This window comes from Notolabrus celidotus, chromosome 22 (genome assembly GCF_009762535.1).
Source record: "Notolabrus celidotus isolate fNotCel1 chromosome 22, fNotCel1.pri, whole genome shotgun sequence".
Lineage (NCBI taxonomy): Eukaryota > Metazoa > Chordata > Actinopteri > Labriformes > Labridae > Notolabrus > Notolabrus celidotus.
The window spans coordinates 12252388-12267836 of NC_048293.1; the positions used below are offsets into that span (position 1 = coordinate 12252388).

Below are 15449 nucleotides of genomic sequence, written 5' to 3' on the forward strand. Positions count from 1 at the left end.
GTGAGAGGATGTGGGGGCCTCTGGCAAGAGAAGACGCTGCAAAAAAACTCTCCAACCCAGCAAGTCATACATGTTTACTGCAGTGTTGAGCCAAGTCTTAAGCAGTGGAAAGCAAGGAAAGATATCTGCCTTCTTTACAATGTAAATTAGCTGTTTTGAATTATATATTAGAGATTTTAATATAAGGGAAAAGATTAGAGTTGTTGAATAATAACAACCATACTAAGAAAACTTTAAACCCTGAGTAAGACAGAATGAAATAAGTATTGTGGTGCTCCACACTACATTTCTATCCTGCCCACCCAAGCAACTGAAACTGTCATGCTCAAACCACTACCTTAGCCACATAAAAAAGTGAAAAAGAGAAAATGCTGTTATTCATTTCTTTTATTTGTGTTCAGCCACATGTGGACATGAACAGCCAGCTCTGCTCCTGTCCTTGGCAGCTCAAGCATGCAGCCATGTAATCTGCGTTCCACTTTTTTATTGATGGAGTTCACAGATCCCGAGGGCTCGTTGGTGCACCATCATACCAAACTCCACCGTAGCCGGGAGAATGACTGCCTCGGCTGTTAGCATAGGACGGTCCAGTCTGCTGAGGAAGCAGTAGACGTTAATCTGCTCGGTCACACTCCGGCTCTCCCGCGGGACTGCAGGGATTAAACTGGGCGCAGGATACAGCGTCCGCCGAATGCGTGACTGTGCCGGGAATTTCCATGAAATTGTGAACGAAGCACCATGAGCTCTCCTTCTCCTTCTCCTCCCCTTCATCGCGCTATAAATACCACCAAGACTCCCCAAAGGCACCAAGTGCCCGAGAAGCAGGCAGTAAACCAAGACTCAGCCACAAGGACACGAGGAGGGACAAATAAGAAATGACATTCTCCTTGTACGCTTTTCCTCTCGTCCCTCCCTTGATTGCTTTCCACAGCAGTATGAGTGGCATGCAGAATAGGTGAAGTAGATGACACAGTGCAAACATATGCATGCTATAAGCTAACCCTGCAATCCTGGCCCATTTGAGCAATGGGAAGTGGAATTTCTGAGCACTTAGATTGTGTTTTTTAAAGTCAGGGTTCCTCTTAGAGCCAGAAACAGCTCACAACTCTCAAAACCTTATTTAAAAGCCTCTATTATGGCTAAAGTCACCCAACTGTTGAAATAAAGGTTAAATAAAAATCACAGTCACGAGAGGCTTTCTGAATTTTTTGATGATATAATGGGGCATTGATGGAAAGAAAGTGCCCTTGCATGACTTCCAATTTGGCTTCAAATGTCAGGCATGAATGCTCTTTAAATTCACATCAAGTAATACATTTATAAACTAAGTTAATATAAGTTAGCATGAAGGGTGTTTTTCTCACTAGATAGAACAACATTTGTTGGCAATAATATCAATGTCAGTACATCAATGTGTGTTAAATGTCCCATATAATTGTATTTTTATTTGTTTACAATATGTCTGTTTTCCTTTGAGCAATGTTTTATATTTACTTTCCACAAATTCAGCATTTCTAAAGGATCTGTACACTCATAGTTTCTAACCTCATTATCTATGTGTTGATGTAAGTGGGCAGTGATGCCAAAATAATGAGGCATTGTGCTGATTGGCTGCCTAAATGTGATCTGGGGGTGGGGCTATGTGCGGGGTGCAGACAGATGCAGAGGTGGACAAACACCAAAACAAACATTGCTTGTGCTCCAGAGGAACCCACACCAGTACCCTACAGGTATGATCCAGAAACTGACCCTGAACAGCAGGACGCAACTATTTAAGTTCTGCAGATATGGCTACGACAGCATGTTCCGAAGTAGTACGTTAAAAATTGAGCGTTATTCTTATTTTCTTGACTTTGGTGTCTGCCCTCTTCGTTGAAGCAGTCTCAGGTGTAGTGGTCGGCACAATAGACTGTGTATATAATGGACAGCGTTGCTCCGCCTTTTCCCATTGTGCGGTTTTGAAGCCAAAATATCCCATTCCAGAAAGCTGACATCTTGTACATTTGTCTGCAGCCAGAGTCTGCGCAGTAGGGAATTTGTGTGTTTCCACGGTAACAAGCTCTGCCCTAAAGCGTTGCGTCCCGAGGTCCTACGGAGTTTCTCTCTACGGCAACTGTTAATCAAAGCAAACCTGGATGTAAAACCCAGTTTTTTAACCACTAATAACTAACGAAAAATAAACTTTTCAGAAAGAAGAGGCCTTGAACGCAAAACAGTCAAATAATAACTACATAACACCACAGCATATGGAGAAATGTTCGTACCACGTGTATTTTATTTTTTTTTTTAATTTGACTGGAGTTTTTTACCTATACTGCAGCCAGCCACTAGGGGGAGCAGTTTTTGTGGCAGCCTAACTTCAAGCAGAGCAACATGATGTCCATTTTATATACAGTCCATGTTCGGCACACACAAATTAGCACCAACTGTAGCTGGCGCAATGTTGTTGAAAATAAAAAAGCAACCACTGTTTTCTTTGATCCTTTAGTGATGGGATAGAAAGATATTTGTGATGGTTTTTGCAACAAACAAAAGAGCAGTTGGCGTGACCTGCTCTAGCCTTTGATATCTCAACTTTGCAACAACCAAGCAAAACCACAAAGATGTAGGCAGAAGCAAAGTAGTGTATGTGGGAGTGTTTTTCATGCATGGATATACAGATCACTCCTGTTGCTACATCACCACAGGAACCAATTTAATTGCTTTGTAGCTATGTTTTTTTCATATACATACATCGCACTACAGAAACATTGCAGAGGCTATTTTGCTTTTAGTGCTTTAAGTTTATATGTATAAGCAGGAAAAACATTATGTTTGATCATATGGGGCATTGAAATTTGTTTTCATTTTTGTTAGTATTACATACAGTATATTCAGTGTTTTGTCTTTTCCCCCATAATGATCCATCGTCCTCATCTAATTTAATCTTAGTGGCACTTCCACAACCTGAGAAAGAGTGAACGACTCTTACAAAAACACCAGGAGTTTCAGGATAGAGCTCTCAGTCATTTTAAAAAGTGGGTTAGTACGCTATCTGTCCTTGAAGAAGCACTTTGGCGCAGCACCAATCCTTCAGGAGGTGAATCATTCTTGTGAGGACAGAGCAAGACTCTCATAGGAAAGCTCAGCATTAACCTAGTCCCACAGCTACTCTGTCTTTCCTTTGTCAGCCCAGGCAAATGTAGCCCACAACCAGAACATTGTGAATGGTAGTACATCAAAACTGATAAGTTCTCTGAATATATGGTGTCGACTTAATAGCACTTTTTATTTTTAACACAAGGCTCTCCAGTTAGATTTTACAGTACTGAGTGTGTACCCCCTCCAGTAAAGTTGAATGTACTCTCATGGAAACTTCCAGACACTCACTCCCACTTTTGGGGCTTTTGTCTGTTCCACAGTGTCCAAAAGGGACTGTGTGATATAAACAACTCCCCGGGAGGTGTTTTGGAGCCTCAGTCTGTCACAAGGGCCAAAAACCACAACGTGTCCACCCAGGCTTTAGAGAATGTATGGCAGGCGGCCATGACACAGGGCTCAACAGCTGCTCACAGAGGGCTGAGAGAGGTCGCTGACTGCGGCCTTGTTCGTCTGCAGCAAACTGTCCGCTCGAGCAGAGAGGAAGGAGGCTGCAGGGAACTGTTCCCTGGGTTTTTTCCACGGCGATGTAGGCAGTCGCTTATGAGTGGAAGGTACATGGAAATGTGTCTTTCACTGGTTGCAAGGTCTCAAAAGTATTATAGATGCATTCACACAGAGAAGCAGATGGACACACACAGAGGTACTGGGCACCATACGTATCCTCTTGTGTTCGTTAGCAGACATCCTTTCTTCCTGAACGCTTCCCTATTATAGCCCCAAAACCCTTGACAGGTGTCAGCCGTACTCAGCTCACCGACTCACCAAAGCCTCCCAAGAAATAATCCGCTTCTTCTTTTCCCATCTCCCATAGTAGATTTCATCACAATTTCTGGACAAATTCAACCCGAGCTGCTGACTTTTATGGGAAAGACTTCTATTTTGATTCAATATAAATCCTATCTTGGGGGTTGAGGGGAAGGAGTTTTTCTCCGCTACCTTTCTGTCTTCCTCTCAGTCTGCCCCCACCCTTTGCTGCTTCCTCCTGCTCTCTCCCTCTGTTGGACTCGTAGGCTTATGTCATGTGGAAAGTGTCTTCACTGAAGCAGCTCGAGGACACTGAGAAGCCATTTCCATTTTCGGAGACGTTTTCTCCCCCCGTGTGGAATCTTGTCATTCAAGATTCCCTCGTTTGAGCGTGCAGAAAAGCCTTCAGGTTTTAGAGGGACTTGATCCCCTTTTCCAGACATATTCTCAGAGGATTAAGCAGTGAGGCCCAACTAAAGCACCCTTAATCAAATCAAAATAAATAGCCCCTTTCACAATAGAGGATGCCACATTTTCCATTTCTATTTTGTGGAAGGATTTGTCCCAGGGAGGGAGTTTCACAGCGGAAAAGGCCTAGTATCTGCAGAGAGAGCACAATGCTGAATTCTCTGTATGTGAGGGAGTGAGCTGCATTACATGTGCAGAAGGTGTGTTTTAGTATGCCTTAATGAAAGTACATGTTGTCTTGGCAGTATTGTGATTGTCTTTCATCTCTTAATGCAGCTGGTGTTGGAGACCAGCTCAGCTTTTAGAGCCAAAATGGAGGGTTTAAGTTTGCCTCAAGAAAGCTTCTGGCATCGAGGCCATGTGGCACTTCAGGGCAACAGCAAAGCATTTACTCCAGATCTGAGCTCCTCTTATGTTTTTCACAAAGTCTGCCTTAAGCTTGGCAATTGTTCCTTGTGCATCCAAAAACCAGCAGCTGTGAAAAATGTCACCGAAACCCTATATAGCTATTTCTGTATCCGCCGATAGTTATAGAAGTTATGAGATTCAGAATTCAGGAAGATTTTCCTGATGGATGAAATAGTTGTGGGTGTTGCTGTTGTGAAAATAAACTTGATAAACGCTCAATTTTTACTCAAATGAAGTGATTCATTGCACCTATCTGTGACTCCACTATCTCACAGAGGCCATTGTGTGTCATTCTCAGAAGCACTAAATCAAATTCAGCTGTCTCAGGGGATGCTTTAAGAAATGCTCCATCTTTTAAATGACATTGCCTGAGTAAGACAAAACATGTGTAGTGGCTGTAGACTCATTTTTATGTGCTGTCTCCTTCCAGGTAACTACCCTCGACCCTCCAACTATGGCGGGCCTGCCAGCACCAGCACCAGCTACAGCGGCCCCGGTCCTGGCATGACCAACAGTCTGGGAATGAATGCCAGCAGCCCCATGCATGGCCAGGGCCCCGGCCAGCCTATACCTGCAGGACGCGGCCATGGCCCTGGCAGCCAGAATAGGGTGTACCCCCCCATGGCTCCAAGCTCCCCTGGGATGCCTCAACCAGCTGGGCCTGGGATGGGACCGCCTTTGGGTAGCTCTAACCGCAAGGGCCAAGAGGGAGCTGCTACGGTTGCTATGCCAGGATCTGCAAATTCAACACACAACAGGTAAGAGCACAGGAACCGAGATTCATGTTTTGTCTGCTTTCTGTTTATACGAGCATACAAGTAATCCATCATAGATGCATCCATCCTGTTCAGATCATAACGATGATTTTAACAAAAGAAAGGGGGATAGTTTGAAAATATTTGATGGTGCCAGCAGAAATGGTCCAAACAGTTTTGTGCGACTAGAGACTATTTGAGCACATCCGGAAATAGTGGTTAGCTAAATCAGGGGCCAGAAAGCTTCTCTTGCTTGTAACACTCTCTGCGGGTCGTCTGTGAGGGGGTTTACTAAAAAGAACCACAGAGAGTCTCTGCGCCTCAGAGTTTGCTATTTTGAAGGAGTCTTTTTTAGATTTGAAAGCGAAAGCTGGTTCTCAGGGGTTCCACGCTTCTATGAGCCATTTGCCGAACTCTCCCTATTTTCCCACATCTCATAAAGTGCCTGACATTTTGATAGCTGGCACTATACACCAAGTGCCATTTGTTGGGGTAAGAGAGATATTGCCTTGTGAGAAGACTGTATGGGTTGTATTCTGCGCTGTCAAGCCATAAAAGAAGAAAAAGCAAACCCTAGGTTTTACTGTGAAAACACAGGGGACCGAGGTGACACCAAGCACCTTTACGCAAATACAGAACTCTTTGATGCTATAACGGTATGAGTTAAGGGATATTATTTCTCCATCAGGGTTGGAGCGTTGAATATGTGAGTGTTTTTAGTGTTGGAGACCAGGCCTGTTGCGGGATTGTGTGGGCAGTAAACTTTTGCTGAACCCTGCTGGGGGAGCTTGTGAAAACATGGCCGTCTACAGAGAGGAAGTCTGGATTTCTGCACACCATCCAATCGTTGCGGGCTCTTGCCTAACAATGCATCATGGGAGCAGTCTTGCCAGCATGAAGTGGCAGATTAACATTTGTCAATGCTCATTCCCAGATCTTCGAATGAATGAGTCAGACTGTAAACTCTGAGCCAGTGATGATATTTCAGATGAAGTTTCTCTTTCTGTTGGGAGTCTGTTGACACCGATCTGTAGGCCGTCTCCGTATGCAAGGTCTCCGGCCCAGACGCAGCCACCCCACCCCACCTCCACCCACTGGCCTGCCCACTACCCTGCCTCTGCTTGTCCAACTTCCTCACCTATACCCAGATCTCACCATTCACCCATACTGCCACCATCACATTCCCAGCTCCATAGGTAGGTCCCTCACCCTCATAACATGTGTGTGTGTGGGGGGGGGGGGGTATTCTATATGTAAATGTGTTTTGTGTTTTTAACTAAGTTGACGATCAAAACATTTGTCACCGTTGTCAAAATTTCCTCGCCACCATCACCTCCATCATCATCATCATCATCATCATCATGTAGTCATCACGATCATCAGCGTCATGTCTGAGTCACCCTAATGACAACAAGTGAACACATACAGTATAACAAATGGACACACACACTCACACACTCACAATTTCACAATGTTTTTGTTGCACTGACAGGACATGTGATTAATTACCTGCATCAGGGGGCTCAGTGCTGTTCACACACACACACACACACACACACACACACACACACTGAGCAAGGCAAACACTGGCCGAGCCATTAAGAGACGGCTGTGTTGTCAATAAGAAGTGGCATGACATGATCCCCACTGCTGGGACCAATCAGACGGCCTGTCAGTCTCTCATCACTTCACCAAGACAGCAGAGGGGTGCCGCTCGCCGTGCTGCCGCTCTAGCTCCTTCTCTTTTTGTTTACATATCCGTCTAAAAAGTGTTTTTGTCTCTTCAACTATTTTCCATCTTCACTTTGATTTTACTGTCATCTGCGAAAGCATCCCTGGGTTTCTTCTGTTGTTTGCTTTTCAACGCCATCATCGACATTAATTTGTTGTTTTCGACGGCATTGTAGATGGCATCGGAGGCGAAAAAGGACAGCACGCAATGGCATTTTCTTTTGATTTCCTGCTGGAAATCTGATTTATCTTTATCTTTTCAGCTACAGTGACTGTTGCCGGGCGAGCTTACTTCTATATTGCTACTGTGTTTATCCAAAAACAGAGCATCATTTGCACCACGCTGGAGGAAAACACAAATAGAGGCTGGATGTTTAGAACAACAAAAGAACTTGTACAAGCGAGATGTTATAAATAATCTGCCAGCTAGGTGAGAATATTTGTTTTCAAAGCAGCTCAGCGTACACAAAATTGAATCATTTTTCATTTGCTTTCTCTTCTTCAAACTGTTGTTTTTACTTATGAAAACATGTTAATACTACAAATGGGAATCCTTCTTCAAGCAAAAAGTGCTTTTGACTGATAAAAAGAGCCGAGCTGTTTTGTTATGATGGACAATTTTGCAGAATACTCCAGTTCCTGTGCTGCTTGTCTCACCCTCAGAGTTGGTCTTGTCTTCCATCACTCATTCCACCTCTTTCATCCCCGTCTGCGTCTGTTCTCTCTCCTCCCACCTGTTCCACTCTTTTCACCAACTCTCCCAACTGTATCGCCCTCTCCGTCTCTGCGCAGCTCTGTTATCCTACCCAGACTGTTTCATCTCCCTCTGACTTTCTTCCTCCCAATTTGCTTTTTGTTCTCCGCCGTCTCCAGCACAGCCTTGTTATGTTTTTCTTCCTCAGATCCCACTTTAGAACATCTGAAGGAGATCAGGAGAAAATTGGCCTCCGAAAAACCTGCAGTTAAAGGCTCCAGTACCCCGTTTGCACTCCAGTTCTCAGCGCAACATCGTGAAACATTCAGACCTAGTTCCTTTCTGTCTGAGAAACAAGTTGTTAGTCGTAGAGCAATGTCTTGTTTCACTCTTTGATGCACCGAACCCAGAGTGAACTGTCACAGCTCGACCTTCCAAATCAGGGGCTAGTTAACAGTGAAGTCAGCGTCTGCTCTCTCATTCTTTTCCTCGTTTTCACTACATCCCCGCTAAAAATACCTCTACATTTCCACCTCCAAATCCTTGCTGACTTACACACATCCTCACACCGGCAAACACACTCCAGCTTCATTATGCAGAGTGAAAAGAATGCCAAATGAACAGAGGAGGGCCTCTTCTGGTGTCCCATGGCAGCAGGAGAGGGTCGTGATTAAATCTTCATAAAGTGTGGCTTGAGTGGTTTTGTCCCTCCTCTTTTTCCTTTTTTTTTTTTCCTCCAGTGGCGGACTGAAACCAAAAGAGTCCTGCTTTTATCAGATAATCAGCTTGATTGTTGGTTAAGGGGAAACAGTGCTGACCTGGAGAGTTTTGGCAACAAAAAGAAACCTGTCGCTCCATTAGATGTTCAATATTATAAAGAGTAATGTGATGGAGTAAGGCTTTTACCGTAACAAGAAAATCACACAAAGTTATGCTAATCTTAATTTCAGTCATCTTTGGTTGAAGTGAAAGTAAAATGTGACTGTTGAATGTTCATGCCATGCTACCCAATTTCAGAAATAGATGGTTGTCAATCTTGAAATGATATTATTTTTGTGGAAAATAGCATCAGTTTCATGAAAGTTAACTTTTTGTGCGTTCCAGGCTGCCAGTTGTCAGTATGATGAATTACAGTGTAAAAACTCTGACATGTTATGTTCAAATAACACGGACTGTGTCAGGCCTGTCAGCATGGAGGAGGTGGCATTTTTGTTTGAGCGAAAGGTACGGTACAACATTTTTTGGGTCTGTGGATTGATGTTGGGGATTTTTTTTTTTTTTGGAAAAGAGAAGGGAACAGAAAGTATTAAAAGGTATAAGCTTTTCTTGGCAGCAGCTTCAGAGGACAGAATTGGCTTTTCAAATGACTTTCCAGCGCTGCCGGCGACACTCTACTAAAAGTTCCTGGAGCTATAGGAACGGGCTCTGTCGAAAAAATAAGCATTTAGCAAGAGAAGAGCAAAGCTCAGGGAAAAAAAACAGCCGTAAATCAAAGGGAAATTGAAGGGAGAAAATGTTGGAAGAGGGAAGAAGAGAGGAGAGGAGAGTGCTCCCAGGCAAATCCTCGCCAAATAATTCATTTCTGACCTCCTTAGTAAGTAAATTTGCTAAATAAATAAGAGCAGCGCTTGAATGTCAAGAACGGGGGATGCTGCCTGTGGCGCTTTGTCGCTCGCAGTCTTGGCAGTGCTGCGGAGCGCTCTGCTTTCATTAGATGGGCAAAATAAATGGCTTCTCCTCCATCCATCCTGAGCTGTTTGATGTTTGGGAAAGAAGGAGGGAGGGAGAGGAGAAGAGAAGCTTTTCTCTGGATTTAATATGTTAAAAGCTGTCCTTTTATTTTTTGTGAGAGGTTTATTCCGGCCTCCCTTCTGTATATATGTGTGTGTGTGTTTGTGTGTATGTGTGTAATGGTGGTGAGTCGAGTCAGGAGTTTGGAGGAGCTACGAGCCCGAGCTGCCCTGAGAACAGATTGGGTCCATATATAATTCATGGCCTCCAGCCGATCCACTCCATCCTTCCATCCAGAAGCCTCTCTCTGGCGCTTTTTTCCTCTCACTCTCTTCTGCACACTCTTTTACACACACAAACACACACACACACACACACACACACACACACACACACATACACACACATAAAGCGCAGGGATCGATAGGGAGCCACGCTCAGCCGTCACACACTCCTGCAGTCCCAGAGCTTCTGCTGTCTCGTCCAGTTAGCGGCGCTGGGAGGCATCAGCGCCGCCTGTCACCACGAATGAAGGACAAAGGCGCTGCCACTTCTAGAGAGACACCGTCAGCTGGTTGGCTGGCACCTCGTAACCATGGCATCCCCTTGGCAACAGCGCCCAGCCCGCGTATGAACACAAGGACACGCTCAAACACACACTGACACACACACATACACACTGCCCATGGTGTGAATGTGGCCTTCTCTGATGCCCTTCACACATGTGGACTGAATATAAAAGAGAGAGAGAGGGCTCTGTGTGTGTGTGAGCGAGCGAGTGAGTGAGTGAGTGAGTGAGTAAGTTTGTGTGTGTGTGTGTGTGTGTGTGTGTGTGTGTGTGTGTGTGTGTGTGTGTGTGTGTGTGTGTGTGTGTGTGTGTGTGTGTGTGTGTGTGTGTGTGTGTGTGTGTGTGAAGGACGGCACTGAATGAATAAAAAACAATAGAAGAGCAGATATTGTTTTAGGAGTCTCAGGTGAAAAAAAAAAGCAACGTGCTTCTGCTTTTTGTTTTTAAAGGTTTTTTACTTTTATTCTGTCGAATGCTGTTTTTTCCCCCTTAATGTTGTCTGGTCAGGCAAAACAAAAGATTTGAACACTGGAGCTTTATCTCATTCGTCTTTCAAATAAACATTAGAGTGCAAACCTTTTCTTTAAGACTCCAGAAATATCAGAAAAGGAGTTTCTCTGCACTGCTTCTCTCTTCCTCTCCTCAGGTCGCTCCCAGACAACAAACTGAGAGAGCAATGCCCTGGTCTTCAGATGGATGTTTGCCTGTTTCTCACTGTGTGTCAGTGTGTGTGTGTATGTGTGTGTATGTGTGTGTGCGCGCATGCGTATGTTTCAGCATTTGTTCCCTCGGCTCACTCTCATGGAACAGCGCTCACCTCCAGCTCTGGGGCCCTGAGCTGAGAATACGCCCCCCACCGGTCCACCAGGGACCCATACACACACTACCCAAGCTTCTCTTGCCTTAATTTCCCTCCCTCCCCCCTCATCTCCCTTCTACTTTTCTTCCCCTCTCTTTATTCCTCTCTCCCTTGCTTTCTCTCCTCCTTCACTCACTCTTTCTCTCTCTCTGCCGCAACAGGATGTTTTTTTTTTCCCTGGCACAAAGGTGCCCGAGAGCAAGATGAATGCGCTGTGCCGTTTTTTTTTTTCTTTCCCCGATAGCAGCACATGCATATATTAAGTGTGATTAAACGCTGTGCAATGCCTCCATCAAGTGCTTTCTAATGGGCTTTTTTATGACATGAATTAGTCATAATGGGAGAGCGCCACAGTCGGGAAAAAAAACCTCCAACCGCTGTTGTTGTTGTTGTTGATTTGGATACTTCACCATACACATGAGAGCTTCTGCTTATATTGCTCAAGGTGGGTGCAGGGCGTCTTTACAGTATGGAAAATCAGTTTCGGAGGCATTTGGCGTCTCCAAACTTATTTTTCCTCGCAGGTTTTCAGCGCCGGAGTTTTTGCATGCAGAATAAATTTTCACTTGAGAGAGAAGGTGCTGCGATCAAAAGGTACATTTATTTCTGTGTCTTGACTCACACAAAGCTTGTTAGGGAACACGTAGGCAGAGAAGAAGGAGTCTATATTTCCCCCCTGTTGTAGAGAAACGGGGCCAGATAAGTGTGGATTTGGTGTGAGCTTGTTTCTTTGCCATGGAGCTCCCCAGTGCACCTCGGCCCCCATAGAGGGATTACATATGTATCATCAGCCGTGCTCTATGACTAATTACATCTGTGAGATGAGATTATGGGGAGGTTTACCAAGCCAATCCCTCCTCTTAGGCTATGTGTATCGGTTCCAACATGAGGTATTACACTATGTGTCTGTGTGCGTGTGTGACAGAGAGAGAGATGCCAGTTAGAAGGAATTGACTGACATAAATCCTGTTAGCATTTTCTTTTCCTCCACATAGAAGCGTGTTGCTTTTTGGACTGAACACTCCTCCTTGTGGTGTATTGATGTCTCCCTTTGCTGACATTTCTTTCCTTCTCTCTTCACACCCTGTCTTTCTCCACGTTATGTCTCTCTGCCGTTTGAATCTCTCACTTTTCGGCCCCTTCCCACCTCTTCCTCCCCAGTCCTCTTTTTTCATTTTGTTATATTCTCACTCTTTTACTTTTCCCCTCTTTTCTGTCAGTCTTTTAGGCCTCCCTTTCTCTCTCTTCAGCTCACATGTTTTTTTCCCCCCTCTCCATCTGTCTCCCCTCTTTCTCCCAATCTTCTTTATATGGTTGTCCAGGAGATAATCTTGAGTCAGCAGGAGACAGAGCAAATTGTTCCAAACATGGTGTTCCCTTTCAGCCCCCGTGTCACCGGCTTTGGCCTGCCTGCCTGGCATGCAATGATAGACGCTGCCTTCAATCACACACACACACACACACACACACACACACACACACACACACACACACACACACACACACACACACACACACACACACACACACACTCACACACACACACACACACTCACACACACACACACACACACACTCATGGATGGGTAGCATTCAGCAGGTTGCAGATAAGCCCCTCTGATGTCACTTGCAACACCATGTGATGAGCCGCTTGAGAGAGAGGCAGAGAGATTGAGCGGGATTGATTTCTGCTGTCACCATGGCAACAAATAACATGATCCTCTCCAAAAGCACACCTTAATTAGTTAAATTATGACTTGTGGGAGAAGGAGAGAGGGAGGAAGAGAGGGAGCAGAGGGGGGGGGGGGGGGGGGGTCGGGTGGAGGGATTTGTGGCAGAGAGGAGCAGAAAAGAGGGGATGGGAGAGTTTTTCTTCTTTTCTGAAGTGACACGCTCATCTTCAGCTGTTTGTTTGATCAGAGGCATGTTGTGCTCTGTGCCTTTTATTGCCACTTCCAGATATACATGCTGCTTGGTTTTTACAACAACCATAAAGGACTATGGCGGAGACACACTGCCAAATACCATCTTTGTGCCATTTTGTAGCTTCTGTTCCTCCACAGCTTTCACTGTGACCCACTTATCTCTCCACAGCCTGCCATTACATCGCAAATCTCAACTCCACAAATCCCCCTCACATCTTTCTGCTCTTTCTCTGGCAGGCAGGGCAGCTATCAAGGCCCTGGCATGAGCCCAGTGAGCACCATGACTACCACCGTCCCCTACAGCCAGCCGACGGGGAACAACGGTTCGGCGATGGGAAACGCACAAGGTCCAGCCTACAACATGCCACCTTCAGGTAAAACAAAATGCTAATCAGTAGAAGCTCTTTGTTTTCTCAAGGTATGAGAACTTTAAATGAGGCATACAAGAAGAGCAGACATAAGCAAAGCAGGTGTCGACTGCCAAACAAACAAAACTTAACAAAATACAAAACTGGGAAAGGATAAGTCGTGTAAATTATCTTGATTTCTCTTCAGAGCTGAACCCATTCACACGGCTGTCAGCCTCCTTCAGCCCTCCATCAACACACACACAAAGCTTTCAAATGAAGTCATGACCCCAGCTCCACTGACTTATCTCCAATTCAATGTACAGAATACACACTGATAATACAGACAAGGACCTGTTGAATAAGAAATCACAGCCCTGGGTGTACATGTTAGACACCACAGTGAGCCACATTAACCTATGTGTTTACATTGAATGTACGGCAGAACCATGTCAGGACTGTTCCCATTCAGAGGCAGAGAGAGCGAGAGAGGACCAGAAGGGGCAAAGATACTAAAAGGAAAAGAAATCAAGAACGCTAGCTACTTTCACAGAGCTCCTACTTTTTCTCTGTAGAGCTGGCCCTCCAGTGAGCAAAGATTAATGTGGTGCATCCCCTTTTCGTTCAGCCCTTCACCCCGCTGCATTGTTGCTAAACGCACCTCAGAGTGCTCTGTGGCTCCAAAAATGAAAGGCGCCTTTTATTCAAAACCAAATATCAGAATGCGTGACATTTGGAGAAACTTCAAAGGAATTAGAGTGCCAAGGTTCCTGAAAACTCATCTGGTTTGCCCCTGGGCACGGTAAAAAGCCATTAGTTTTCCCACCGTGCTGCAGCACACACAGGGAAAAATAAAGAGGAGAGCCTTGCATCCAAGGACCCTTTCTCTCTGTTAATAAGAAATATGCAGCTGGCGCTATAAAAAAGTAGTCTTTAAGGATCTTAACTCTTCTTCACTTGAAGGTACACAAACGTCTTTGAAAACAGAAACAAGTCTTCTTGTCAGCCAACATCTCTTGAATGCCAACCTTCCCTTTCTGTCGTCTCTTTGAATGTGTGAGAACATGGATGATTTCTCCCACACCGACAACGTGCAGCCGGCAAGGTTGAAAGAGCACACTGGCTCGCTTTTAGTCGAGTCTTATCTCATTCTCTTTGCAACGTCTTCCTTAAGCAGCAGTCTTTTTATACGATTCTTTCACAATCTCTCCTTTGAGATGAACGGCTGGACAGGCTTAAGAGGGGCCTTGAGAAAACAGAAAGAGAGAATATAAGGTTTAAAACTGCAGAAAGGCATCAAATTATTTCATATTGTCTGACTTTGTCTGTGACATTATGAAAGCTATTATGCAGCTGCTTTCAGCACACATAAAGAAGGGAACGTTCATTTTAGGGAGTTAAGCACACTGAATGGGGCCTAATACAAAAAGATACCAAGTACACCTCTTCATTCTGCTGCGTTGAAAGGATACCTGTTAGGATGAAGCTTCTATAAAAATAAATCATGCAAGTTCAACATCAGTTCAACTGAGACAATTATTTTCCTTGTGACCGAAGCACAAAGCTATCTCTCATGAAATATCTTCAGTCAGATTTTTTTCTTTCAGTTAAAGGTTCAGTGCAAACATTTTTAAGTCCATGTGTCTTAATTCTTGTTGAAGGAGCTATGGGAGCATCTGTCGACGGGATGATGAGCCCAGATGGGAAACCAAAAACGGACCTAAAAGACGACAGCAGCTCCGCCAACACCAACGAGCCTCATAAACCAAAGGTGCCTCCCTGACCTTTTTCTTCTTCACATCTTCCTCTGCAATTCCCTCTCTCCCGCTCCTTCTTCTTGTTTTTTGTGTGTGTTTTGTTTTGTTTTTTGATCTTGCTTGCCCTTAATGAAGCAAACCAAATCTGATCAGCATATGCTGCCTCAGCACAGTGGGCTGCTTCTCTGTTATTTTCTCGCCATATTTAATGATTTGTTTAACATTTACCATTCCTAATGTTTTCCTCGCTTTGTTTTTCGCCCGCAGCATTCTCTTCTTGCTGATGTTTTGGCAGCCCGAGCTGCAAAAAAAAAAAAACAT

The 15449-nt window shown here is 44.7% G+C and overlaps 1 protein-coding gene across 2 annotated transcripts in view; it reads left to right on the forward strand.

Annotated features, from left to right (window-relative positions):
- Window positions 1-15449, forward strand: part of LOC117806641 (AT-rich interactive domain-containing protein 1B-like) — a 253799-nt gene that overhangs the window by 215742 nt on the left and 22608 nt on the right. Inside the window, exons 11-13 of one of the 2 annotated variants that reach the window (XM_034675619.1) lie at window positions 5192-5519; window positions 13262-13398; window positions 15033-15142. In XM_034675619.1, coding sequence (XP_034531510.1) covers window positions 5192-5519; window positions 13262-13398; window positions 15033-15142 — 575 coding nt within the window. The remainder of the gene's footprint in view (window positions 1-5191; window positions 5520-13261; window positions 13399-15032; window positions 15143-15449) is intronic. The other variant, XM_034675620.1, reaches the window with a different exon arrangement.